Here is a 26,359-nt window from a genome sequence, read left to right on the forward strand (position 1 = left end):
AAAAAAAAAAAAAAAAGAAATGATAGAACAGGAGACCTAAGAATTCAGTTGCCTGTGGAATGTTCACCTGCCTCCCCTCTGACTTCTCTGGTTTCTAACAAATTAAACATCAAAGAAGAGTCCCTGCTATCGTGGACTGACAGACAGGACCAAAGATTTCCTGCAAGGGAACTCTCCTAAGAGAGGATTTGCACTCCAGGTAATCCCAAATACCAGTGTGATAAAAATTAGGTAAGTTTCAGCCAGATATGGTGGCATTTACCTAGAAACCCACCATTTGGACTGCTGGAGCCATAGGACTGTTATTGAGGACAGCTTGGGCTACACAGTGAGACTCTGACTGATAAAAAATAGACCTTTGAGTGGCTGGGAAGATGGCTCAGTGGTAGAGCGCTTGCCTTGCATGCCTGAGGCCCTGGGTTCGATTCCTCAGTACCACATAAGCAAAAAGAAAAAACCCAGAAGTGGCACTATGGCTCAAGTGGTAGAGCGCTAGCCTTGAGCTGAAGAGATGAAGGACAGCGCCCAGGCCCAGAGTTCAGGCTCCATGACCAGACTCCCCACCCCTCCCCCAAAAAAATAGACCTTTGAAGCCAGCCCCAGCAGGAAAATCCATGAGACTCTTTTCTCGAATAAACTACCAAAAAAGTTGGAAGTGGTGCTATGGTTCAGGGGGTAGAGCACTAGCTTTGAGCAAAAAAATTTCAGGGACAGGGGCTGGGAAGGTGGCTCAGTGGTAGAACACTTGCCTTGCATGCATGAGGCCCTGGGTTCGATTCCTTAGCACCACATAAGCAAAAAGAAAAAAGCTGGAGGTGGCACTTTGGCTCAAGTGGTAGAGCGCTAGCCTTGAGCTGAAGAGCTGAGAGATAGCTCCCAGGCCCAGAGTTCAGGCTCCACGACTGGACCCCCCCCAAAAAAAAAAAAAATTCAGGGACAGAGCCCAGCTCTGAGTTGAAGCCTCAGGACCTGCTAACAATAACAATAAAACCTAATGAAGTAGGGAAATTTCAACAGTTTTCATTCTTTTTTTAGCCAGGAGATAGTAATATTAATAGTCAATTTTGCTCATCTATAATGACCAAATCTTTTTCTTTTTTTTGTCAGTCATGGGGCTTGAACTCTGGGCCTGGGCGCTGTCCCTCAGCTCTTCAGCTCAAGGCTAGCGCTCTACTACTTGAGCTACAGCGCCACTTCCGGTTTTCTAGTGGTTTATTGGAGATAGGAGTCTCACGGTCTTTCCTGCCCAGGCTGGCTTTGAATCGCGATTCTCAGATCTCAGCCTCCTGAGTAGCTAGGATTACAGGCGTGAGTCACCGGTGCCCGGCTGACCAAATCTTTTCTTAGGAAGTGCCCAGGAAACCCTTAGGGGACTGAATCCAATTTCAATCTACAAATTTGCTTTTGGACATTTATGAAAAAAAAATGGTATGTGTGTGTGTGTGTTGGTACTGGAGCTTCAACTCAAGGCCTGGTGTTGTCTGTTAGCTTTTGTTTTTGCTCAAGGCTAGTACTCTTACTACTTGTGCCACAGCTCCACTTTTGGCTTTTTGGTGGCTGACTGGAGATAAGAATTATATGGAACTTTCCTGCCCTGGCTGGCTTTGATACTTGATCCTCAGATCTTAGCCTCCTGAGTAGCTAGGACCTAGCTTGACAAATAGTTTCTCAATATTTGAAAAACTTCCAGAAACAGAGAGCTTGCTACTACATGAAGCAGCTCAAACTACATTTGGTCAGAGATGACTTAATGTTCTTTATTCTTTAGTATGCATAGGTAAACTCCTTCTATGTAATTCTACTGTTGCTCATGTTCTGTATCTGGTTCCTACCACCTTACTATTTCAAATGTCCCCTTAAGCTTTGTTCTTTTACGTCCATGATGTGGACTGAAACTCTCCCACATTAATAACTGCTATTCTCTGAGCACAATTCAGAGTATGGAATTCTCTATTTTAAAGCAACTCAATGGAAGCCTGGGAAGCACCCAGCATTATTAAGTCAAATATTTTACCTTTCAAAGCCAGCCCACACAGGAAAGTCCATGAAACTTTATCTCTAATAAACTACCAAAACAATCAAGAAGAAGAGCTATGTCTCAAGTGGTAGAGCATTAGCCTTCAGCACAAAAGCTCAGGGATAATGCCCAGCTCCAGGACAAGCATAGAAAAACAAAAACAACAACAACAAAAAAGGAATAAAGAGGATACTGAAAAGTCAAAGTAGAAAGGAAGTGCCATCTAGTGGAATAAACAGTTATGACAGCAAATCACTTGCTAAATAACAACTCTAAAAAAGATCAACTGCAAGTAGGGAGCTGGTGACTCACACCTATAATCCTAGCTATTCAGGGGGCTAAGATCTGAGGATCGAGGTTCAAAGCCAGCCAGGGCAGGAAAGTCCATGAGATTCTTATCTCCAATAAACCAGTAGAAAATCGGAAGTGGGGGCTGGGAAGGTGGCTCAGTGGTAGAGTGCTTGCCTTGCATGCATGAGGCCTTGGGTTCGATTCCTCAGCACCACATAAGCAGAAAAAGCCAGAAGTGGTGCTATGGCTCAAGTGGTAGGCGCCATGACCAGCAAAAAAAAAAAAAAAAAAATCGAAAGTGGTGTTGTGGCTTAAGCCTTGAGCTGAAGAGCGCAGAAAAAAAAAAAAAAAAAAATCGAAAGTGGTGTTGTGGCTTAAGCCTTGAGCTGAAGAGCGCAGGGACAGCACCCAAGCCCAGAGTTCAAGCCCCATGACTGACCAAAACAAAACAAAAACAAAAAACAAGCTAGGTGCTGGTGGCTCATGCCTAGAATTCTAATTACTCAGGAGGCTGAGAGTTGAGGGTTGTGGTTCAAAGCTAGCCTTGGCAGGAAAGTCCGTGAGACTCATCTCCAATTAACCACCAGAAAAACAGAAGTGAAGCTGTGGCTTAAAGTGGTAGAGTGCTAGTCTTGAAAAACTCAGGGACAGTGCCCAGGCCCTGAGTTCAAGCCCCACAACCCACTATTCTTCTCAGCTTGCCCAAGTATGGAAAGTCACAGTGGGAAAATGAGAATTGGAAGTAGAGCTGGGGTGAGGCCTCATGTTGGTCCAAGCTTTTCACAGCTCTTTCTCCGTGACTAAGAATCTAGAGTATATTAGGAAGCTCTTATGTCTTCTTGATTCTAGAAACACTTCACCTAATATCACCTGGAGAGGTCAAAGCCCCGACAAAGCCCTACCTGGGGTGGAGGGAGAAAAAGGAAGATGAAGAAAGATGAGGGGTGGGAAAGAGGACAGACTCAGAGACAGTTCTCTCATCTTTCTAGTCTGAATTCTGATAATGTGCAAGGAAGGAAATTCTATCTGCCTCAGGATGTACTCTGAGGTTCTCGAAGGTTCTTTCTTTATAAAGCTGCTCTTATCCCCGAAAGATCCACATGGTGACACCATAGGTTAGCCAAACAGACCTTGACCAGACAAATGAACTGAACCATAATGTTAAAATGCCTTATTCGTATCCAGCCACCCCACCATAGCCAACACCAAATACCTTTGGGTCATCAGCCTCAGGTTTTTCAGTCTCTGAATCGTCATCTTCCTACAAGACAAAGAATTGAGGATTAAGCTTAAAAGGAGTGGGCCTAAATGTCTCGCATGCATAACCAGGGGTTAGACCAAACAGTTCATTTACCCAGCTGGGGTCATCCCACCAGGAACCCCTTCCCTACCAGCCCAAAACTAGAGAAAGAGAAGGAGAAAGGATTTTTTTGTTTATTTTGGAAGGCGAGGAACCAAACAGTCAGCAGCTCACAGTCAATCATTATTCCAGTAATGCCCTAGTCCAAATCAATGAAAACACCACATAAAAAGTGGAGAGAAGTCACAGTATGTTTCAGAAAATGAGACCAGGCCACAAGATCAAACAGGCATAATGTTTCCACTAAAATATGACTTAAAACCAGGATTATAAACTTTTTTCCTTCTTTGTCTATCATATCCACAATACATCAGACATGGACCTACCACAATTATTATTCAACATCAGAGTGCTGAGACTCACATACATCTATACCCCAGCATTTGCACTAACTTGAAAACAGAGAAGTGGGAACCAAATGGTCAGAGTCAGTGACCCAGGAAAGGCAGGACTACTCAACTAGGTCCCAGTTGAATGGGTTCTGCCTTCACCTCAGTGCTCACGTTACGGTCATTTCCCACTGTATCCATCCTGTTCCTTATCCAAATGAGGCCTACCTAATTCAAGAGCACCATGTGGGTAAGGCATTCTCCAAATCAAGTCTACCAGTGCACTAGCTAATGCAACAAAGGTCAACGATCAGGAGGAATACAGATTGCTTCCATCACCTACAACATTCAGTGCCCAAAAGCCTTTAAATGCTCAGGAAAAATTGGTTTCACTTGAATTGTTATTGTCAACAAAGCTGTGTTTTAACTCAAACATGACTTAGTACTACTCCACACCTAAGAGACATGGCAAACTAGACTGATAGACTTGAACTACCTCTTAAAGTGTCAGTGCAATAAAGGCTTTAAGTGCAATTTCTATAACCTTAAGATGAAGTCAATCAGCCAAATAATTAGATTGAATTCAGCTAAATACAATTACAATTTAAAGTATGTAGGGATTTGATGAGAGCATACCAAAATATGAAGTAAAGCTTAACAAAAAAATAAAGGCAAGTAAAATTATTAAAAAAACACGCATTACACAAATGTATTAAAGAAAAGACCTATAGTTATTAAGGTAGTATACACATATTTGAGAAAAATAAAAGAACTTACAAAGGATTTCTCAATTATTACAGTCAACTCTGAATTATCTATATTAATGAGTGGGACTAAAGGCATAAAATGTCACAAAAGAGCACTTAATGAAAAATATATATCTGCTTATGTGGAATGCTTTATTTGCCAGTACCATGGATTGAACTCCAGTCTCTGAGCTTGCTGGGTTTGCTTGCTCTACTGCTGCACTACCAGTTGAGTCATGCCTCCAGTCTGGCCTTTTGCTAGCTAAGAAATGGAGTCTAAACAACTTTTCTGCTGGGGCTGGCTTTACACCTCAATCTTCAGCTCTCAGCCTCCTTGAGTAGCTAGGATTATAGGCATAAGACACTGAGGCCCAGATACATTTCAGTTTCTAACTGCATTTCAGTTTCTAATTACCTACTCATTTAATTTTTTGGTGCGGGAATCAAACCAACAGCCTTTCACATTCTAGGCAAACACTCTATCTTATTTACTCAGACCTTATCTTTATTAATTTTTCTTTTTAGTGTATGTGTGTGTATTTCTTTTCATTTCTTTTTTTGAGCAGCATCTTGCAAGTTTCAATTCTCATCCTCCTACTTCAGCCTCTCTAAGGTTGGAATTTCATGTGTAAGTGATGGGATTTCAAATATCACCATTGGGCTCAGATAGAAATATAAACACTCAGTCTGTAATGAAAATTTCAAGCAAATAAAAAAGTACACTGTGGGGGGGGGCAAGTGTGGGCAAGTGCGGGTTTGGCAGGTTCTGGGGCTTGAATTCAGGGCCTGGGTACTGTCCCAACTGTTTTTGCTCAAGACTAGAACTCTACCACTTGAGCCACAGCGCCACTCGTGGCCTTTTCTGTTTATGAGGTACTGAGGAATTGAACCCAGGGCTTTATGCATGCTAGGCAAGCACCCTACCACTAAGCCACACTCCCAGCCTATACATTATGTTTTAATTAGAACAGAATTGACTACTGAGTTTAGCTCCGTAATCAATTTTGTATTCTTTGTGCTAAACACTATAACCTGAATGTCCTTGCTTTTTCACTAAACTTTTAAATTTTAATTCATGCTGTTCAGTTAACTTGTATCCAAAGTCATTCTTGTTAATAAAACCCAAGTTCTCTTTTCTTTGTTACCCAGAACTTTCTTTTTTTTGTCCGTCGTGGGGCTTGAACTCTGGGCCTGGGCGCTGTCCCTCAGCTCTTCAGCTCAAGGCGAGCACTCTACCACTTGAGCTACAGCGCCACTTCCGGTTTTCTGGTGGTTTATTGGAGATAGGAGTCTCATGGTCTTTCCTGCCCGGGCTGGCTTTGAACCGCAATCCTCAGATTTCAGCCTCCTGAGTAGCTAGGATTACAGGCGTGAGCCACCAGCGCCCGGCCCAGAACTTTCTTAACTTCAGGGAAGATTTGTGATTCAGAACCAAGGGCACTCAAAAGCACCAAATACAATATCAAGAGAGATGTTAAGTAAGGCATGGAGGCTCATATCCATAATACTAACTACTCAGGAAACTGAGATCTGAGAATTGTTGCAGTTCAGAGCCAGCCTAGGCAGACAAATCTTAGAAATTCTCATCTCCAAATAAACAGCAAAAAAGCTGGAAGTAGAGGCATAACTCCAATCAAATTGTAGAGCATGAGCAGTGAATGGAAAAGCCAAACAAAAGAGTCAAGGCCTGAGTTCAAGCCCTACCATCAGGAGGAGGGGAGGGAGGGAGAGAGAGGACAAAGAGAGAGAAGGGGGGGGAATGTTCAAAGTGGATGAAGCAAAATAATTTTCCTTATCAATGAACTCAAGTATTTGGATGAGCTCCCAGCAAACTTAAAAATAATAAAGAGTTGACTGCAGATACAAATGATGTATCTACTAGGATGAAAACATTATTAGAAATGGAATTCAAACACAGAAGATTAACAACAACAACAAAAAAACACCACTCACTGATACTTGGTTTAAATAAAATGGTCTTCATCGTCCTCTCCCAATTTCAATTTATGAGTTTATATAAAATGATATAGATGAAAACAAATGTAATTTCCCAACAGAGTTACTACTATTCAATCCCAGTTTGCTGATCTATGTTTGCAGTGTTGAAGAGTAAACCCTCAACATGCTAAGTGCTCTACTACTACATTCGCAGTCCTCAACCTAGTTTCTTCAACTGTCATCAAACAAAAGGATGAGAGGCATGAAGTCAGCCATGAAAGGGAATAATGTTGGCACACACAGTTCAGGCAGTTTCTGACAAATGGTACTTGTTAAAATGGTGCTTTGAGTCCCTCTGCATTTGGGAGATTTACCTACCGACTGTTTACTGTTCTCATCTTCCTCTTCTTCATATCCATCTTCATCACCCCCTAGTCGAGAAAAGTCGTCCTCACCATAGGCATCAGATACCAATCCACCTTTCTCTTCTGAGACAGGAAAATGGAGGGGGAGGGGAGGAAATGTAAAAAAAAAAAAAATCCTGTAAATTACATGGCCAGAGCTGTCTCCCAAGATAAAATGTAAACCTTTATCTCAGGTAAGGTACCAAAGGTCTAGATTATGCACTTGGGAAGACCACGATTTAGTGGATGAAATTATTAAAAGAACAAGGAAGATAAATCAAGCACTAAATTCTGATCAACTAAATTTTGAAATTCACAGCTGGGAGAAGGTGGCCCATGCTTATAATCCTAGTTATTCAGGAGGCTGAGATCGGAGGATCAGGTTCAGTGCCAGCTCAGGCATATTTGGGAGACTTTTTATCTCCAATTATAACAAAAAGCTGGAAGTGGAGGTGTGGCTCAAATGGTAGAGCACAAGAGTCTGAATTCAAGCCCTCAGTATCAGTGAGTCATATACACACATACACACACAAATACAATTACCAATCGAACAAGACACAGGCTACACACCACTCCTCATGTACATTTGTCTCCTCTCTGACTTTTCAAATAACGAGCCCAAGGAAACAGTGACATGACTGCCTTGTCCATCCTTCATCCAGCATCTTGCGAGACTTTCAGTAAGTTTCAGAAAAATGGGAGAAACAAAAATGGAGGGTTCATTCTTACTTCAGAGTCCCTAATTCTCTATCCAACCCAGTACAATGACTGCTTTTCGGGGGTCTAGCGTCCGACACATGGGGGACAATTATATCTTTTTCTCCATCCCGCCCTAACAGAGGAGCAGCCTTCCGGACAAACACCCATTCCCCCTTCCAGCTCGAGGCTCACCAGCTGCACTGCCCACAGCTTCGCCACCAGCTTCGCCATCAGACTCGGGCTCTGAATCCTCTGCGTAAACTGCCAAAGACGACAAGACATTCTTCTTCCCCGCCATCTTATTCCCACAGCCCCACGGCGGCTCAGACCTATGACTCAAACACTCACTTCCGGATGAAAAGCAAACGTTTTTCCGGATGCCAGGAGATCCCGCCCCCGGCTCCATAAAAGAAGCCAATCAAAACGGCCGCTTCTGAGCTAGACCTGCCCCGTCGTTCTAGCGCTCGTGAACGTCATCATTGCGCGACGGATGTAAGACGCGGTTTTTGCCTGACTGAACTCGGGTGCCGTTTGATTTCTGAGTTGGAGGTGGTGTCATGGGGCTTCCTTGAGCAGTTGTGGAGCCCTGCGAGAGCCTGGCCGTGCGGCTCACGAAAAACTGATGTGTTTGGTGGGAAGAGAGAGAGCCTTCGGCTGTTGACGAGAGGAAACTGTTGATTCTGCGGCTGAAGCGTGACGGCGTCGGGATGGGGGCCGGGGGGCGGCGGTCGTCATGGTTGCGCCTACAGCCGTAGAAGGTGGATCCTAGAAAAACGATTCCACGTTCGCCGAACAGTTCTGAAGACATTTTGTTCTTAGCATTTGAGTTCTAGCTCTGTGGCTTGGGATAGCTCACTGTTTTAATTTCACTAAATGTCAATCGGGAGATATTAATTATCCAGAAAGGTATTTCTTGAGGCAGCTCATTGGGAGCTTTACTATTTCAAAATAAGGTATCCAGTGTAGTGTAGCAGATTTATACTAACAGAAGAAAAATAGGCTGCATTTTAAAAGCAGTACTGAGGGTTCTCCATTCAGCCTTTCTTTACTACCTTTGCCCTAAACGTGGGGCTGCCGTTTTTTGCTAAGATGAACACCCACCTTTCGTCCACTCCCTTTGACCCTGAGCGGCGAGTTAGGAACGCATTGAAGAAGGTCTTTGGGTTTGACACTTTTAAGACACCTTTACAAGAGCGTGCGACTATGGCTGTCGTAAAAGGTAACAAGCTACCTGCTTTACATTTCTCATGGCCGTATTATAGCACTACAGCTGAACACCCTCCTAATCTTACCTATCACCTCACCCTTGGTCTATAACTGGTTTGGGAACCTTTTTTTTTTTTGGTCGGTTGAGAGGCTTGAACTCAGGGCCTGGGCGCTGTGCCCTTTTGCCTAAAGCTAGTGCTCTAACACTTTGAGCCACAGCACCACTTCCAGTTTTCTAGTGGTTAATTAGAGATAAGAGTCTCACGGACTTTCCTGACCCAGGTGGACTTGAGCCTTGATCATAGCCTCCTGTTAGAATTACAGGCATGAGAAGCCAGCACCTGGTTGGAAGATTTTTTACATGTGTCAACCAAAGCTTCCAATTTCTCCTCCCACCCCCCCTTCGGTACTGGGACCTAAACTCAGGGTGGACGCTGTCCCTCGGGGTGTGTGTGTTGGTCCTAGGGCCTGAACTCAGGGCCTAGGCATTGTCCCTGAGCTTTTTGTACTCAAGGCTAGCACTCTACCACTTTAAGTCACAGTGTCATTTCCAACATTTTGATAGTTAATTGGAGAGAAGAGTCACAGACTTTACTGGCCTGACTGACTTCAGATCTCAACTTCTTGAATAGCTAGAATTACAGGCATGAGCCATTTGCACCCACCCCTAAAAAGCTTCTGGTTTTAATTGCAGGACCTCCTCGCTGTGCTGGTTATCTGGTTATTACTTTCATAGCCAGATCTACAAATTGTCTTTGAAAACTGTTGCTAGTTTTCCATTCTAGTTTCTTTGTAAGCAGTAGCACAGGTGGCCACACTAGCCTTGTCTTGCCTAGTCATTGAATCTTCTATTAAAGTTTAATCTGGGTTCCAGAGGTGACTCAGTGACTCATGGAGCAGTAGGGCAATTGCAATGACTTTTTTTTTTTTTTTGCTAGTCCTAGGGCTTGAATTCAGGGCCTGGGCACTGACCCTGAGCTTCTTTTGCTCAAGGTTAACACTATACCTCTTGAACCACAGTGCTGTTTATGTGGTACTGAGGAATTGAACTTAGGGCTTCATGCGTGCTAGGCAAGCACTCTACCACTAAGCCATATTCTCAGCCCTTAAGTGACACTTATAATGACCTCTGAGTGAGGTCCTTGTATGTCTGTACTGTAGTTACCTCCTTCCTAGCATTATTCTTTCATGGCTGTTTAGTTCCATTATCCACACAGTAGATTTAGACTTCTTTTGTTGTTGTTTTGTCTTTTTTTTGGTGCTAAGGATGTTGCACTTGCCACTGAGCTACATCCCAGCTCTTACCTTTGTTTTTAAAACAATTACCAGAAATAGTTTGCATGCATCTTCAAACTTCCCAGGACCCCTGCCTATTCAAAGACAGGAAATACAATATTGAGACCCCATGTGCCAAACACTCTGCTAGGTACTTTTCCAATATTAACATTTAATTTTCAACAACCTTGAAAGTATTGAGTATGTTATCTGTTGTATTTTTTTAGGTGACAAGGATGTCTTTGTGTGCATGCCCACAGGAGCAGGAAAATCCCTTTGCTATCAGCTTCCTGCCGTGTTAGCCAAAGGCATCACCATTGTAATCTCTCCTCTCATTGCTTTGATTCAGGTGAGGCTGTTTGGATTTATTCTAAAATGGTATGGGGAAGGGTTTTTATAGCTAGAAATTTCACTTCTCCTTTTCCTTTTTTTGGTCCTTGTCTCTTATTTTCTCTGATTTGCCTATATCACTGTCTATATTGAACTTTTGAATTCCCCAGTCATAGGGTCTTTCACTAGTGCATATCACTGGTATGTCATAAAGGAGTCTTCTGTATTTTGATAGCCTGAAATAACTCACTTTCCTCTTTTCATTATTTAGAGGTGTATGGAAGACTGTACCTATTCATTTACATAAGCACTCATAAAGGTACAGGATTATAGGTAGCTAAATTGACACGGGAACCCCTAGTATTCTATTTTAGTTTGGACAAGCTAAAACTGGAAAACTGCTACTGCATTGGTATGTGCAATGCGAGGGAGGGCAGTGAGGAAGGTGAGAAACTGGTAGGGACCTGGTTAATATTTGCTCTGCAGATGTTCTGTTTTTAGTGCTACACATGTAGGCTGATAGAATCAGAATTGAGGAAGAATGTTTATGTATTTATAAACCCATCTGCTGTAAAGAAAAGTAAATGGGAAACAACAGTAGTACATAGCAAATGCTCATTAGGTCTCAGGCTTTGTGCTACATGCTTTGTATACATTCATTTCACCTTTGGGGTATATTTTATTCTTAAGTCATTATTTGTAGAAGGGGAGGAAAGAAGGGAGAAAGGGGAAGGAAGGTATAAAAGGGTAACTGAGTGAAATCTGAGTCTTAGAGGTTAAAAATCAGAGAGCTTGAAACAATTAAATGAGCTAAGATCAGATCTGAATCTGACCCTAGAGCCTCTCCTCTCAATCATTTTACCCTCTGTACTTCTGGTCAAAGAGAAGACACTGAAGGGTGGGTGAGGCCATTTTATGACTGGGAAAGCACCCAAGGATGTGCATTGATCTTTACCATTGAGGTTCTGAGAGCCAATTGTCCCCCAGTTTGGATGCATCTCTTTCTGCCTTCAGGACCAGGTGGACCACTTGTTGGCCCTAAAGATAAAAGTGAGTTCCCTGAACTCGAAACTGTCAGCACAGGAGAGGAAGGAGCTGCTCTCTGACCTGGAGCAAGAAAAGCCTCGGACCAAGCTTTTGTACATCACTCCAGAGATGGCAGCCTCAGCATCCTTCCAACCCACCCTGAATTCCCTTTTGTCCCGCCACCTGCTCTCTTACTTGGTGGTGGATGAAGCTCATTGTGTTTCTCAGTGGGGACATGACTTCCGCCCTGACTACTTGAGGTTGGGTGCCCTGCGTTCCCGCTTAGCAAATGCCCCATGTGTGGCTCTGACTGCCACAGCTACCCCACAGGTTCAAGAGGATGTGTTTGCTGCACTGCACTTGAAACAACCAGTGGCCTCTTTCAAGACTCCCTGCTTCCGGGCCAACCTCTTCTATGATGTGCAATTCAAGGAACTGATTCTTGATCCTTATGGAAACCTGAGAGACTTCTGCCTGAAGGCCCTAGGACAGAAGGCTGGTGAAAAGGTAAGGTACTTGGGTTGAGAAGCCAAAATGCTATCTGCAGCATACAGATCTTGTTCAAAGGCCTTTATTTTTCATGGCTTTCTTAGCCAGGCTTCTTAAGACTTGTGCACAAAGAAAATTGTCTCTTTTATTACCTGACATTGCCCTCCTAAAGGGGGATCTATGGTCCCAGGTGTTTCTGTAGGAGGCAAGCAGGCAATCCATATGAAGCCTTGGTAGAACTACACAAGGTTTCCATAGAGGAGGCAAAGGTGGGGGCTGGGAAGGTGGCTCAGCAGTAGAGCACTTAACTTGCATGCATGACGCCCTGGGTTCGATTCCTCAGCACCACATAAGCAAAAAGAAAAAAAAAGCCACAAGTGGTGCTGTGGCTCAAGTGATAGAGCGCTAGCCTTGAGCTGAAGAGCTGAGAGATAGCGCTCAGGCCCAGAGTTCAGGCCCCATGCCCAGACCCCCCAAAAAAAAGAGGAGGCAAAGGTGTAAGAATGTTAGATTTTGGCTGGGCGCTGGTGGCTCATGCCTGTAATCCTAGCTACTCAGGAGGCTGAGATCTTAGGATTGCGGTTCAAAGCCAGCCCGGGCAGGAAAGACTGTTAGACTCCTGTCTCCAATAAACTACCAGAAAACCAGAAGTGGTGCTGTAGATCAAGTGGTAGAGCGCTGGCCTTGAGCTGAAGAGCTGGGACAGCGCTCAGGCCCAGAGTTCAAGCCCCATGACCGGCAAAAAAAAAGTTGGATTTTGGCTGCTTTGTCTTGCTTTTTTTTTTTTTTTTTTAATTTTGTTTCAGAACTTGGGCTTGAATTCTAGGGCCTGGGTGCTGCCCCTGAGTTTTTTTGCTCAAAGCTGGCACTCTACTACTTGAGTCACAGCCCCACTTCTGAATTTTTTGGTAGTTAATTGGAGATAAGAGTCTTGCGGACTTTCCTGCCTGGGCTGGTTTCAAACATTGGACCTCAGATCTTAGCTTCCTGAATACAGGCTTGAGCCACCAGCACCTAGCTTGGTCCTGCTTTTTTTTTTTTTCTTTTTGGTTGGTCATTGCGCTTGAACTCTGGGCCTGGGCGCTGTCCCTGAGCTCTCCAGCTCAAGGTGAGCACTCTACCACTTGAACCATGGTGCCACTTCTGGTTTTTCTGGTGTTTAATTTAACATAAGAGTCTCACGAACTTTCTTTTTTTTTTTTTTTGGTCGTGGGGCTTGAACTCTGGGCTTGGGCACTGTCCCTCAGCTCTTCAGCTCAAGGCGAGCACTCTACCACTTGAGCTACAACGCCACTTCCGGTTTTCTGGTGGTTTATTGGAGATAGGAGTCTCATGGTCTCTCCTGCCTGGGCTGGCTTTGAACCACGATCCTCAGATCTCAGCCTCCTGAGTAGCTAGGATTACAGGCATGAGCCACCAGCGCCCGGCTAAGAAATTGTGCAGTTACTTTTTTTGTGGTGGGGGGGCGGTCGTGGGGCCTGAACTCTGGGTCTGGGTGCTGTCCCTCAGCTCTTCAGCTCAAGGCTAGCACTCTACCACTTTGAGCCACAGCACCACTACCGGCTTTTTTTTTCCTTTTTGCTGATGTGGTGCTGAGGAATCGAACCCAGGGCCTCAGGCATGCAAGGCAAGCACTCTACCACTGAGCCACCTTCCCAGCCCTCTCACAAACTTTCTTGCCCAGGCTGACTTCAAACTGCGATCCTCAGATCTCCGCCTCATGAGTAGCTAGGGTTACAGTTGTAAGCCACTGGTGCCCGGCACTCCTGCTTTTTAATAAAGTAATGAGCCCTCTTGGGTGTCCTGACTCAGAGGAGATTAGGAAGTTTATAAGAGCACCGTGCCTTAAAACAGGTTGCATTATGGTGGACTGATTATTCTGTTCTTCCCTGCTTGTTATCTTCCTGTTCAGTTGTCTGGCTGTGGCATTGTCTACTGTAGGACTAGAGAGGCTTGTGAACAGCTGGCCATTGAGCTCAGCAGCAGGGGTGTGAATGCCAAGGCCTACCATGCAGGTAAGAGTGCCCACATTCTGTGGTCTTCTTCACTGTCACAGATCTCAGATAGTCTATTACCTTTTTACAAATTCCCACACAGAGATAAAGTGGCTCACTTAAATCTACCAAAGTTGTCTAGACATGAATGTGCTCCCTACTGAGAGTTGTGACTCTTGAATTCTTTTTCCTACTCTGTGTCCACCCATTAGCAGGTGATAAGTTTTTTTTTTTTTTGGGGGTCCGGTTGTGGGGCCTGAACTCTGGGCCTGGGCGCTGTCCCTCAGCTCTTCAGCTCAAGGCTAGCACTCTACCACTTGAGCCACTTCTGGCTTTTTTCTTATGTGGTGCTGAGGAATCGAACCCAGGGCCTCATGCATGCAAGGCAAGCGCTCTACCACTGAGCCACCTTCCCAGCCCTGATAAGTTTTTATAAGCTTAAGTATTATAAAAGTCAGGTTGGAAGAGCATAGGCTTTGGAAACCAGTACACTTAGGTTTGAATCTTGGCTCTAATATTTATTGACTACTTTGTCACACATGGGCTAAGGTCTTTATGTTTATTAACTGTGAGACTGTGAAGTTAAATGCTTGGTACAAAGTCATATAGCCAGAAGGGATGGATACAGGATATGTGGAGAGTGCCCAGGACAGTATCATACTCAAAATAAACACCCAAGGTAAATCCATGGAAAATGTGAGTTCCTTTTACCACCTTCACCTTCTTTCCAGGGCTGAAGGCTTCTGATAGGACTCAGGTACAAAATGAGTGGATGGAGGAGAAGGTCCCAGTAATTGTTGCAACCATCAGTTTTGGAATGGGAGTGGACAAAGCCAATGTCAGGTGAGCTGTAGTTCTTGCCTTATGTTCCCTGTTGGGGCCTGGCTCATGGTTTACTTCCTCATGCTCTGCACAAAGGACCAAGCCCATGTGGTCTGTGTAGTGCCATGGAGAAGGGAGCTGACAGGAAGGAGTCCCTATTACTGTCCTGAATTCTTGTTGATTTCTATGTGGAATGCTTGGTTCTGCCATCTTTAGGAAGGAGAGCAATGCAGATTTTTAAATTTGTCCATTAACAGAAGCCAGTTCACTCCCATCTTTCAGTTGGACCCTGGAATGAAGTAACTTTTAAATTAATACCTATAGAAAGGCAAAGACAAAAGTCTTCTTGTCATCCTTAGTTACTACTTTCAGATAGTCTGTAGAAGGGGTGGGCTTATCCCAGCTTCCTAGCCCTACTCTGACAACTGTCAGGAAGTTTGTTTCCTCCATTCCCTACCTGACCTTGGGGAAACAGTTTGGGCTATAGCCTGAAGCCCTTTCTCCTAAAGCCAACCAGTAATGCCCTGTATGTTTTTTGTTTGTTTGGTTTTTTTTTTGGCGGTTGTGGGGCCTGAACTTTGGGCCTGGGTGTTGTCCCTCAGCTCTTCAGCTCAAGGCTAGCACTCTACCACTTTGAGCCACAGCGCCACTTCTGGCTTTTTCTGCTTATGTGGTACTGAGGAATTGAACCCAGGGCCTCATGCATGCAAGGCAAGCACTCTACCACTGAACCACCTTCCCAGACCTGCCCTGTATGATTTACACAACATTTTTACATACATGATGTATGTCATATACATGATGTATGTCACTGTGACATTGGGTAAGAATTAGTTGGTATAGTATATTTGAAAGAACACCAACTGTAGAATCATAGGATTAATCCCTGGCCTGTGGTGGCTTGTTAGGAGCCAACTTTGAAGTCAGACACCCTTTGGTTCAAATCCTAGCTCTAGTTTCCCCTTACTGTGTCACCTTGTACAAATTTACCTCTGTGAATACAAGTTTATCATTTGTAGAATGGATTCTTCACATGATAGTAACTAAAAAAAGGCAAATCTACAAACTGGCTCATAGTAGGTATTTAATAAATATTATCCCTTCCTCATTATTATTCAAAGAAGGTATAAAGGACTTAAGTAGTGTCATTCAGTTTTAGAAGTCTCAAGAGTCTAATTTTCTTTTAAGGTGGTATTTATTCCTCTGGCTATGAGGTTGGCTTTTTTGTTGTTGTTGGGTGTTTTTGGTCATGGGGCTTGAACTCTGGGCCTGAGTGCTGTCCCTTAGCTCTTCAGCTCAAGCACTCTACCACTTCAGCCACAGTGCCACTTCCAGTTTTCTGGTGGTTTATTGGAGATAAGAGTTTCACAGACTTTCCTGCCCTGACTGGCCTGAACCAGGATCCTCAGTTCTCAGTTTCCTGAGTAGCTAGAATTGCAGGCGTGAGCCACCAACACCAGCTTTTTATTTTTTTTTAGTCATGGGGCTTGAACTCAAGGCCTGGACACTGTCCCTGGGTGTTCTCACTCAGGGCTAATCCTCTATCACTTTGAACAACATCTCTACTTCTAATTTTCTAGTGGTTAAGAGGTAAAAGTTTCAGGGACTTTCCTAATTGGACTGGCTTTGAACCGTGATCTTCAGATCTCAGCCTCTTGAATAGCTAGGATTACAGGCATGAGACATTGGCACCTAGCTTAGAATTTCCTTCTTAATGCTGCAGTAGCCTCTAAGTTGGGCTGCTTCATGGCAAAGAGACCTGCCAGTGGGATTCAGGTGTACTAGTCAGCTTCCTCTGGCTTCCTCTGGGATCTTCTTTGCTTCCTTATGTGTTTTTAGCCTCTCTGCACCTGGCTGCTGTGAAGGAAGTCCTGCTCTATCTACTCAGCATGCTCCCTGGGGCACTCAGCTCTACCACCACACCTCATGCTGCTTATCCTTTTGGATCCATAGGTTCGTTGCCCACTGGAATATTGCCAAATCAATGGCTGGGTACTACCAGGAATCTGGCCGAGCTGGCAGGGATGGGAAGCCTTCTTGGTGCCGTCTCTATTACTCTAGGAATGACCGGGACCAAGTTAGCTTCTTGATCCGGAAAGAAATAGCAAAGCTTCAGGTAAAGGTTCACTCTTTCTTTTCTCTTTCTTTCTTTCTTTTTTTCTTTCTTTCTTTCTTTCTCTCTCTCTCTCTCTCTCCTCCTTTCTCTTTCTTTCTCTCTCTTTCTTTTCTTTTTTCTTCTTTTTCTTTTTTGCTGGTGCTTGAACTCTGGGTGCCTTCCCTGGGCTCCTTTTTTGCCCAAGGCTAGCACTCTTATTACTCGATCCACAGTGCCACTTCCAGCTTTTTGTGTGATTAATTGGAAATAAGAGTTTTTTTTTTTGGTCGGTAGTGGGGCTTGAACTCTGGGCTTTGGGCACTGTCCCTCAGCTCTTCAGCTCAAGGTGAGCGCTCTACCACTTGAGCTACAGTGCTACTTCCGGTTTCCCGGTGGTTTATTGGAAATAGGAGTCTCATGGTCTCTCCTGCCCGGGCTGGCTTTGAACCACGATCCTCAGATCTCAGCCTCCTGAGTAGCTAGGATTACAGGCGTGAGCCACCAGCGCCCGGCTGGAAATAAGAGTTTCATGGAAGGCTGGGAAGGTGGTTCAGTGGTAGAGTGCTTGCCTTGTATGCCTGAGGCCCTAGGTTCGATTCCTCAGCACCACATAAGCAAAAAAGAAAAAAGCCAGAAGTGGCGCTGTGGCTCAAGTGGTAGAGCGCTAGCCTTGAGCTGAAGAGCTGAGGGACAGCGCCCAGGCCCAGAGTTCAGGCCCCATGACCGAACCCCCCCAAAAAAAAAAAAGTTTCATAGAATTTCCTGCCCAGGCTGGCTTTGAACCATGATCCTCAGATTTCAGCCTCCTGAGTAGCTAGGATTAAAGGTGTGAGCCACCGGTGCCCAGCTACAAAAAGCAATTAAAAGGAAATTTTGGTAAACAGACATATAGAAAAGGCTAGGGATGTATAAGCCAGTCACTCTAACTGTTAATGTTGAAGCATGTGCACTCTTGTATATATATTAGCAAGTATGAACTCTGAAAAGCTCCAGTCCCAGGAAGTATGATTCAGTAATCTGGAGATTCTGATGCATAGTTAGGTGTAGAGACACCACTAGTAAATGGCCTTATCAATATCCTTTAACATTTTCCTGTCTCATTACTTTTGGAGGTGACAAAATAGTGACTGTAAGACTAAGTGGCTGTTTTCTCTCTCCAGGAAAAGAGAGGGAACAAAGCATCTGATAAAGCCACCCTCTTGGCCTTTGATGCCTTGGTGACCTTCTGTGAGGAATTAGGGTGAGTGACTTACTTTGCATGTGAAACAAAGTATCATTTCCTTCTCTAGCACCTATTTACTCTACCAGCTAATTAAGTAAGGTAAGATAGCTCTTGGGCCATTATATTGAGTAACATGGAAGTCACTTCCTTCTGGAGACCTCAGAAACTCTTCACAGTGAGGTTGGGCATGATGGATCACAGCTATAATCGTAGCTACTGGGAAGGCAGAAGTTGGACCAGGTTTAAGGCCAGCCCACAAAGCAAGACCACATCTCAACCAAAAGAGCTGTATGTGATAATACACAGCTGTAACCCTAAATGTGTGGGAAGCATTAAGTAGAAGGATTGTGGCCCAGGCCAGGTGGGACAAAGCAGTTAGGCACCAGGGACTTATGCCTATAATCCTAGTTATTCAGGAGACTGAGATCTGAGGATTGAAGTTCAAAGCCAGCCCTGGTAGGAAAAAGTCCTTAAGACTCTTATCTCCAATTAGCCACCAAAATAACAGAAGTGGAGCTGTGGCTCAAAGTGTTAAAGTGTTAGCCTTGAGTGAAAAAGCTCAGGGACAGTGCCTAGGTTCTGAGTTCAAGCCCCTCAACTGACAAAAAGAAAAAGCAAAAGGACTGGGGTATATGGTTGAATTGATAGAGTGCTGACCTAGCAAAACTGCTAAAAACAAAACAAAAAACCTGGAAACTGGCAATGTGAGGGTTTGTTCACATCTTGGGTGGTCATCCATTTTCCTACTCTACTCTATTCCAAGCAACTCAGTCCTGAGTTATGTGGCCAGCTCTGAGCCACTGGCATTGTGATCATCACATGCTACTGAGCTGGGACTTGTGGCTTTATTTGAGTAGAACTGATTCTTGTCTAGGTCTCAAACAGAGCATGTGACCCACTTACCTCTGGGGTGGGGCTGGGGTTTAACATGCTTCAAAGAGAACAGCCTTTCTAATGGAATGGCAGCCTGCCCACATGGTATCCACTTATCTAGTTGTCTGCATCTCTGGCAATGGGATGACGGCCATGGAAAAAGCCAACAGCTGCTTGGGACAGGTGTGTGTCTGTGCACATGTAGTGGGGGGGGGGGTGACGCCTCTATGTGAGGAAAACCCTGGGGGATTCTGTATGCTTTGGTCTAAAATGGTCATGCATCAGATCTCATGGAGTAATCCTGAGAGGATATGAACAGAAGTGGTGGCCTCAGACTGAGAGATGAATAAACCAAGCTTGGAGAGGTCATGTTCACAAAAGCTCATGAGAGACAGAAGCCTCTAAAAACTTGGGCCTCTCATTTCATGCATGTATCATCTTTAATTAAGTCTCTTCTTTGTCCCCCCCCCCCCGTCTTTTTCGTTTTGGTCTGGTTCTGTGGTTCTGGAGATTGAACCCAGGACCTCTTGTATGCTAGGCTAGTGCTCCATCACTAAGCTGCATCTCCACCTCTCCATGACTGTATTTTTTTTTTTGTCAGTCATGGGGCCTGAACTCTGGGCCTGAGCGCTGTCCCTCAGCTCTTCAGCTGAAGGCGAGTGCTCTACCACTTGAGCCACAGCACCACTTCCGGCTTTTTCTGCTTATGTGGTGCTGAGGTATCCAACCCAGGGCCTCATGCATGCAAGGCAAGCGCTCTACCACTGAGCCACTTTCCCAGCCCCCATGACTGTATTCTTGAAGCAGGGTACCAAGTACATAGTACTGGTATCTAGCAAACATTTGGGCTCTCCTGTGAAAGCCAGGGACATACTTACTTGAGCTCTCTGTTTGCATTTCCATCTCCCTCCAACCCACTGATGAGTTAGTGGCTTCTGGAATGAGTTATTTCTAAAAACGGCCATCTCTAATTTGGCCTCTGTGGCAGGACCACTCCCAGAAAAATGTGGTGGGCTGAGGTGCCAGGCTTACCCTTCCTATGCCCATTGCCAGCAGAACCCTTTTTAGGCTCCGGTAGAGAGAATTGCTAAATTTGGTTTTGGGCTCTGTGAACAGAGAGCTCTCACTTCTGGTGAGGAATGAAAGGACCTAGTGTGCTTGCTAATTGTCAAGAGTGCCCTCTGCTGGGGAAAAACCTTGCTCATTCCTGTCAGGCTTTGGAGGTTAGAACCTCCAGGAAAGGGGGACATGTCCTCCATGGGGCCTCTGACCATATTTCTTTGAGACTTGTAGGCTGGTTGGGGTTGTGCGGTCCAGGTATCTGTGGGACCAAGGAGTCCAAGGGAAAGCTTACCCTGCACATGTGTAGCCTGTCCCTCCTTGTTGGTTACTAACACATCCCAGGATTCCCAGGCCCTGGGCTCAGTAGACCTGGTGGCATGTCTGTATTGGCCCCTTCTCTTTGAGTGAAAAGGACTATTTTTATTGTTTTATTGGGTTGTTTTTTTTTTAATGGTATAAATGGTGTGAAGGACGAAGGGGGAAAAACACCTTTTCTTTTTTTTTTGGGAGGGGGGTCTGGTAGTGCGGCCTGAACTCTGGGTCTGGGCACTGTCCCTCAGCTCTTCAGCTCAAGGCTAGCGCTCTACCACTTGAGCCACAGCGCCACCTCCAGCTTTTTTTTCTTTTTGCTTATGTGGTGCTAAGGAATCGAACCCAGGGCCTCAGGCATGCAAGGCAAGCACTCTACCACTGAGCCATCTTCCCAGCCCAAACACCTTTTCTTGATTGTCAAATAATTTGTTCCTTTTTTAAAGCATAGTTCTGGTTTGAGGTCATTTCCCTTAGGGCAGGTACCTTGCAGAAGGACAGAGCTGTGGGGTGGACTCGGCTGAGATGAGGTATTTCATGTAATGAAGTTGTGTTGGTACTGGAGGTCATGCCTGTAATCCTAATTTCTTGGTAGGCTGAGATATGAGAATCATGGTTCAGCGTCAGCCTGGGCAGCCAAATACATGAGATTTATTTCTAATTAACCAGTATAAAGCCATGGAGCTATGGTTCAAATAGTAGAGTGCCAGCCTTGAGCAGAAAAAGCTAAGGGAGGGCTGGGAAGGTGGCTCAGTGGTAGAGCACTTGTCTTGCATGCCTGAGGCCCTGGGTTCGATTCCTCAGCACCACACAAGCAAAAAGAAAAAAGCCGGAAGTGGTGCAGTGGCTCAAGTGGTAGAGGGCTAGCCTTGAGCTGAAGAGCTGAGGGACAGCGCCCAGGTCCAGAGTTCAGGCCCCACAACCGTACCCAAAAAAAAGCTAAGGGAGCACCTAGGCCTTGAGTTCAAGCTCAGTACTGGCACAGAAAATAAAATGAAATTGTAATAGGGAGCTGAAGTGTTAGGGTACGATTCTGGGAAGGGGAAGAGGGAAGGTCTAGGACCAGACCAACAGAAAAATACTCAAGCTCAGAAATAAGAGCAAGGTCGGCAGCCAGCAGGTCTCATCTCTACACTTGTCTTTTATCTCCACACCTCAGATATGAAAAAACATTATGCTTGGCAGAGGAGTTTTAGCTGTTAGTATTTTAGGAACAGCTACTAGACTTGAAGCAGCCTCTGGCCTGGAAGCCTGGACACTTGAGATACGAGAAGAGCTTTGCATTTAGGCTTAGGCTGAATTGTCTTGTGGGGCTCTGAGTTGGGGAGCCCAATAGCCTAGCATGCTCCTGTTCACCATCTCTGTGCTCCTTTGCTTATTCATTCACTAATTTAGCCAGCAGATATTGATACCAACTCCGCCATGTCCACTGGCCCTGGGGATACAATGGGGGCCTTGGTCCTAAGGAAAAGACAGGCACACTTCATCAATGGCTTTGAAGAAAAAGTGCATGGTATTTTGGAGAGTATGTAGTAGGTGGCTCAAACCCAAGCATGCGGGTCATGAAGGTTTACTTGAGGAAGGCAGATTTACACACTGAGAGCTGAAGGATAAGAAAGCATTCACGACAGAGAGCATCTGATTCAAATGGGAGCAACATGAGTGGAGCCCCATACAGGAGAGAACATGGCATGTTCTGGAACTGAAGGTCATCTTGAGAACAGGAGTGTGTACCACACCCCACTGAGACTTGCAGACCTCTGTGAGGTTGGCTGGGAAAGTTAGCTGGCTACCACATCTAGATAGAAAATAAGCTCTAGCTACTCAGGAGACTGAGCTCTGAAGATCGTAGTTCAAAGCCAGCCCAGGCAAGAAAGTCCGTGAGATTCTTATCTCCAGTTAACCCCCATAAAACTGGAAGTGGCACTGTGGCTCAAGTGGTAGAGCACTTACCTTGAGCTGAAGAGCTCAGGGACAGTGCCCAGGCCCAGAGTAGAAGCTCCACGACCAACCAAAAAAGAAAAGGAGGGCTCACAAGTTAGCAGATTAGAAAAGGATTTTTTTTTTACTTCAGTGATTTTTTTTTTTGTCCTCTTCTGTTGAGGATTTATGAAGTTGCTGTTAGTTGCTTCGTAGTCATCACTGTCTTTACCCAAAGCACAGAAGAGGCCCTCTTCATATGCTTCCCAGAGTTGTGGTGGCAGCAGGGATAGGAGATGCAGAACCAGTATTAGACCAGTCTCCCTCTCTAGCTATCTGGCCATCCCTTAAGCCAGATCCAGTATATATGACTAGACTCTCCTGGCAAGGTAAGATCACAACAGGGATTTAGGCCCTGAGTCAGGGACCAGAGGGGCCACCATCTGTATGAGGTGAACAAGTCAAGTCACCTGTAACCCACTGCCTTCTGGCCCCCAGGAAGTCAGGTCACTCCTCTTCATATGCTTTCCTCTCCGACGGAGAGAAAAAACCAAACAGAACAGCAAACAAGATGAAGAACAGGAATGTGCCAACAAACAAGCCGATGACTACAAGGCCCCCTACTTCCCAGGGGTTCTCCCAGAATTCTTCCTTCCACAAGTCCTTGTAGAATATTATTTGGCGCATCTTAACCTGGAAAAAAAGGGACAGAGGCTCTGAGTGCAGGGAGCCCCTCAAGGCCCTGTTCCTGGTGCTGTTCTTCATGCCACCAACCTCAAGCTTTGTGGCAGACAGAGTGAACAGCTAGCCATCTCTGTGGCCAGTGGATACTAAGGGGCTGGTCAATTTTGAGCTCAAAGTTCCCCGCAAGCAATAAATGGAGTTTCTTCTGAGGGCCCCACTGTCGTCTGTTGCTGCTTTTGGAATCTACTCATTTCCTCAAGTCACCCTTGTGGACAGTGAGATGACTTTCCCATCCCTGAGACCTGCTCAGCTACAATCTAAAAGTACCATTTCAGGTCTTCTCTGTTTTTTCTGTCCCAGTGGGGAGCATTTAAGAACTGAGCATAGGAACCCAGTCACATACAGCAGTGTGTGCCTACAGTTCCATCTACTTGGAAAGTTGAGGCTAAAGGATTGCTAGAGTTCAGTTCCAGGCCAGCCTGAGGTACATAGAGACTGTCTCAAAAAAAAAAAAGTGTGATTTTGCTGAGGAGAAGCTGAGTCCTTGGTAATGCCTTGCAAACAGAAGGTCCATCTGTCTTCTGGAAATGGAGCCAGTAACGGCAAAATACCTGAGCCAGGTAAAGGATTAACAGAGGAAGAAGAAAGGAGCTGTTACCTGTTTTTGCTGCTAATGGTTCCGTGCCTTGAGAGCAAATCAAGGTTATCCTCCAGGTCCTACACGTCAATGAGCCTAAGCTGAAGAGCCTGCCAGGTGACCAGAACTGTAGTCTACTCACAGAAGTGACTGTTGAGAGGCAAAGCCTTTGACATTGCCAAGCAGCCCAGACTTATCATTGCTGCCAACAAAGCAAACAGAGGTGGGCCAAGGCCAGTTGCCTGGCAACCACTGCTCCCTTTCTGCCTTTCATATTCTCCTCTGCTGTGTTCTGTCCCTTTGTGATGTCGTCGTGGAGGTGCTCAGGGCATGGGTGAAGGCATCTTTGAGCACCTCCACAACCATCCACCTCACCTGGGCACACATTGGCTTTGGCTCTCAGGCTACTGACCTGTTGACTGAGAGGACCTGTCTAGCACGCAGGAAGCCCTGGGGCCAAGACTGCCACCTGGCATCACTTCCTGTGGTGTGGGTGAATGATTAACCGCAGCTACGTCTGGTACCTCCTGGAACCAAGTTCTGGGCGGTAGTGTTTATCACCTTTGGAGCCTACTGTCTCCCTGGTACTGCACAGCGTCAGTGACTGTGTGTGGTTGGTTCCTACCCCTTGGTGTGACAGGGAAGCTAGTAAGGGAATAAAGCAGGTACCCTGCTCTTGAAACCTGGTGCCCACCTTTGACTTCTTTAAAAGCTAGTCTATAGCCAGGTACTATTAGTTCATGCCTGTAATCCTAGCTACTCAAGAGGCGGGGATCTGAGGAGCATGGTTTGAAACTAGCCTGGGCAGAAAAGTCTCCATGAGATTCTTATCCATCACTCAAAAACTGGAAGTGGCACTGTGGCTCAAAGTGGTAGAGTGCTAGCCTTGAGCAAAAGGGACAGCATCCAGGCCCTGAATTCAAGCCCCACAATCGACAACCCCCCCCCCCAAACAAACAAACAAAACTAGGCTGTGTGGGTCTTCTATTGCCAGGAACTGCCAGGTACTGTGTCCAGTCATGAGACAAGAGAGGTAGGCCTTGGCTTCTAGCCCAGTTCTGCTTGTTTCCACACGGGAGCTTTGACAGTCTCTGGGATGTCAGGATGCTGTGCCAGGTGACTTTCTCCAGGTGTCTGTTGCCAGGGGTAGCTGACAGGTGATGACTACTTCAGTGGAGCATTCTAAACTCTGGGCTGAGCTGAGGCCTGGCTAGGCTGATGCTTTCCTTTTCCTGTGTAAAACTTGCTGACTAACTTCCTTGGCATGCTGAATGTGCACAGCGAGTAGCGTGCTGGCCTCTGGCACACCCTGGCACTTCTGTTCCATCAGTTCAGTCAGAGGCTGATCAAGAGTCACTTGTGTTCTCAAACCAGTTTGTGGTGGTCATGCTTGTTTGTTATAATTACATAATTGAATGTAACATCTAATAAACAAGTGAAACAAGTCCAATTTTCTAGACAGGGACAGACTCAGAGGTGAAATATTCTTATCCAAGGTCATTCAGCTAAGAAGTAATAACTGGGTTGGAGTGTAGAGCCAGGTGCCCAGAGCCTAAGCTCTGAGGTGCTATGCTGTACTTCAGAGTGAGTGGGCAAACAGAACTTTTTTCTGGGGCTGGGAAGGTGGCTCAGTGGTAGAGCGCTTGCCTTGCAATGCATGAGGCCCTGGGTTCGATTCCTCAGCACCACATAAGCAAAAAAAAAAAAAAGCCCAAAGTGGCGCTGTGGCTCAAGTGGTGGAGCGCTCGCCTTGAGCTGAAGAGCTGAGGGACAGCGCCCAGGCCCAAAGTTCAGTGCTCACAACCGGACCCAAAAAAAAAAGGGGGGGCTGGGAATGTGGCTCAGTGGTAGAGCGCTTGCCTTGCATACCTGAGGCCCTGGGTTTGATTCCTCAGCACCACATAAACAAGAAAAAAGCCAGAAGTGGCGCTGTGGCTCAAGTGGTAGAGCGCTAGCCTTGAGCTGAATTGCTGAGGGACAGTGCCCAGGCCCAGAGTTCAAGCCCCACGACCGGACCAAAAAAAAAAAAAGAACTTTTTTCTGTAAATACCACTAGAACTACTTTGGAATAGCTTTGTAATCACACAATATTCCTGTCGAAAGAAATGAGATGTGACAACTAAGCGTTATGCACATCTTATTAAAATCCAGTGGCACCTCATACTCTTGATTCTTTTGCAGTTTTTTTTTTTTTGGTCCGGTTGTGGGGCTTGAACTGTGGGCCCGGGCGCCGTTCCTCAGCTCTTCACTCTACCACTTGAGCCACAGCACCACTTCCGGCTTTTTCTGCATATGTGGTACTGAGGAATAGAACCCATGCAAGGCAAGCATGCTACCACTGAGCCACCTTCCCAGCCCCTCGTTCTGCTCTAATGAAAACACCAATATAAATACAGCAGGAATGCTGTTCAGCAGCCCACAGTTAGAGCAAAGTCACAGCTGGCCTCATCCCGAAAGGGAACGGGATATGTATGTTTGTCCTTCAAATAAGGTGTATAAAGAATGTATGTCACACACAGGAAAGTTGCTTTTACTGGATTTTTCAACTAGCTGTTGTCCCCAAGTGGGTAATTCTGCTTTCAGAGAATGGCATGCTGGAGCCAGGAGGAGAATATAGGCCCAAGTGGTGTA

The 26,359-nt window shown here is 45.5% G+C and overlaps 3 protein-coding genes across 5 annotated transcripts in view; 1 reads left to right on the forward strand and 2 right to left on the reverse strand.

Moving 5' to 3' along the window:
* The window catches only part of Sap30bp (SAP30 binding protein), a 37,180-nt gene extending 28,846 nt beyond the window's left edge, over positions 1-8,334 (reverse strand). Inside the window, exons 1-3 of the mRNA XM_013037971.1 lie at positions 7,977-8,334; positions 7,060-7,169; positions 3,522-3,569 (exon numbers count right to left, since the gene is read on the reverse strand). Coding sequence (XP_012893425.1) covers positions 3,522-3,569; positions 7,060-7,169; positions 7,977-8,190 — 372 coding nt within the window. The 5' untranslated portion in view covers positions 8,191-8,334. The remainder of the gene's footprint in view (positions 1-3,521; positions 3,570-7,059; positions 7,170-7,976) is intronic.
* Positions 8,335-8,479: 145 nt separating this feature from the next.
* Recql5 (RecQ protein-like 5) overlaps positions 8,480-26,359 on the forward strand; it is a 35,194-nt gene continuing 17,314 nt past the window's right edge. Inside the window, exons 1-7 of one of the 3 annotated variants that reach the window (XM_013037970.1) lie at positions 8,480-9,003; positions 10,493-10,614; positions 11,610-12,128; positions 14,023-14,125; positions 14,836-14,947; positions 16,880-17,042; positions 18,182-18,261. In XM_013037970.1, coding sequence (XP_012893424.1) covers positions 8,874-9,003; positions 10,493-10,614; positions 11,610-12,128; positions 14,023-14,125; positions 14,836-14,947; positions 16,880-17,042; positions 18,182-18,261 — 1,229 coding nt within the window. In that variant the 5' untranslated portion in view covers positions 8,480-8,873. The remainder of the gene's footprint in view (positions 9,004-10,492; positions 10,615-11,609; positions 12,129-14,022; positions 14,126-14,835; positions 14,948-16,879; positions 17,043-18,181; positions 18,262-26,359) is intronic. The other 2 variants (XM_013037968.1, XM_013037969.1) reach the window with 2 other exon arrangements.
* Smim6 (small integral membrane protein 6) lies at positions 22,915-23,908 on the reverse strand. The gene is made up of 2 exons (XM_013036204.1): positions 23,750-23,908; positions 22,915-23,100 (listed from the first exon to the last, which is right to left on the reverse strand). The coding sequence occupies exon 2, from the start codon at positions 23,092-23,094 to the stop codon at positions 22,915-22,917; it is 180 nt and encodes a 59-aa protein (XP_012891658.1). The 5' UTR covers positions 23,095-23,100; positions 23,750-23,908.

Source organism: Dipodomys ordii, unplaced genomic scaffold (assembly GCF_000151885.1).
Source record: "Dipodomys ordii isolate 6190 unplaced genomic scaffold, Dord_2.0 Scaffold7, whole genome shotgun sequence".
NCBI classification, from domain to species: domain Eukaryota; kingdom Metazoa; phylum Chordata; class Mammalia; order Rodentia; family Heteromyidae; genus Dipodomys; species Dipodomys ordii.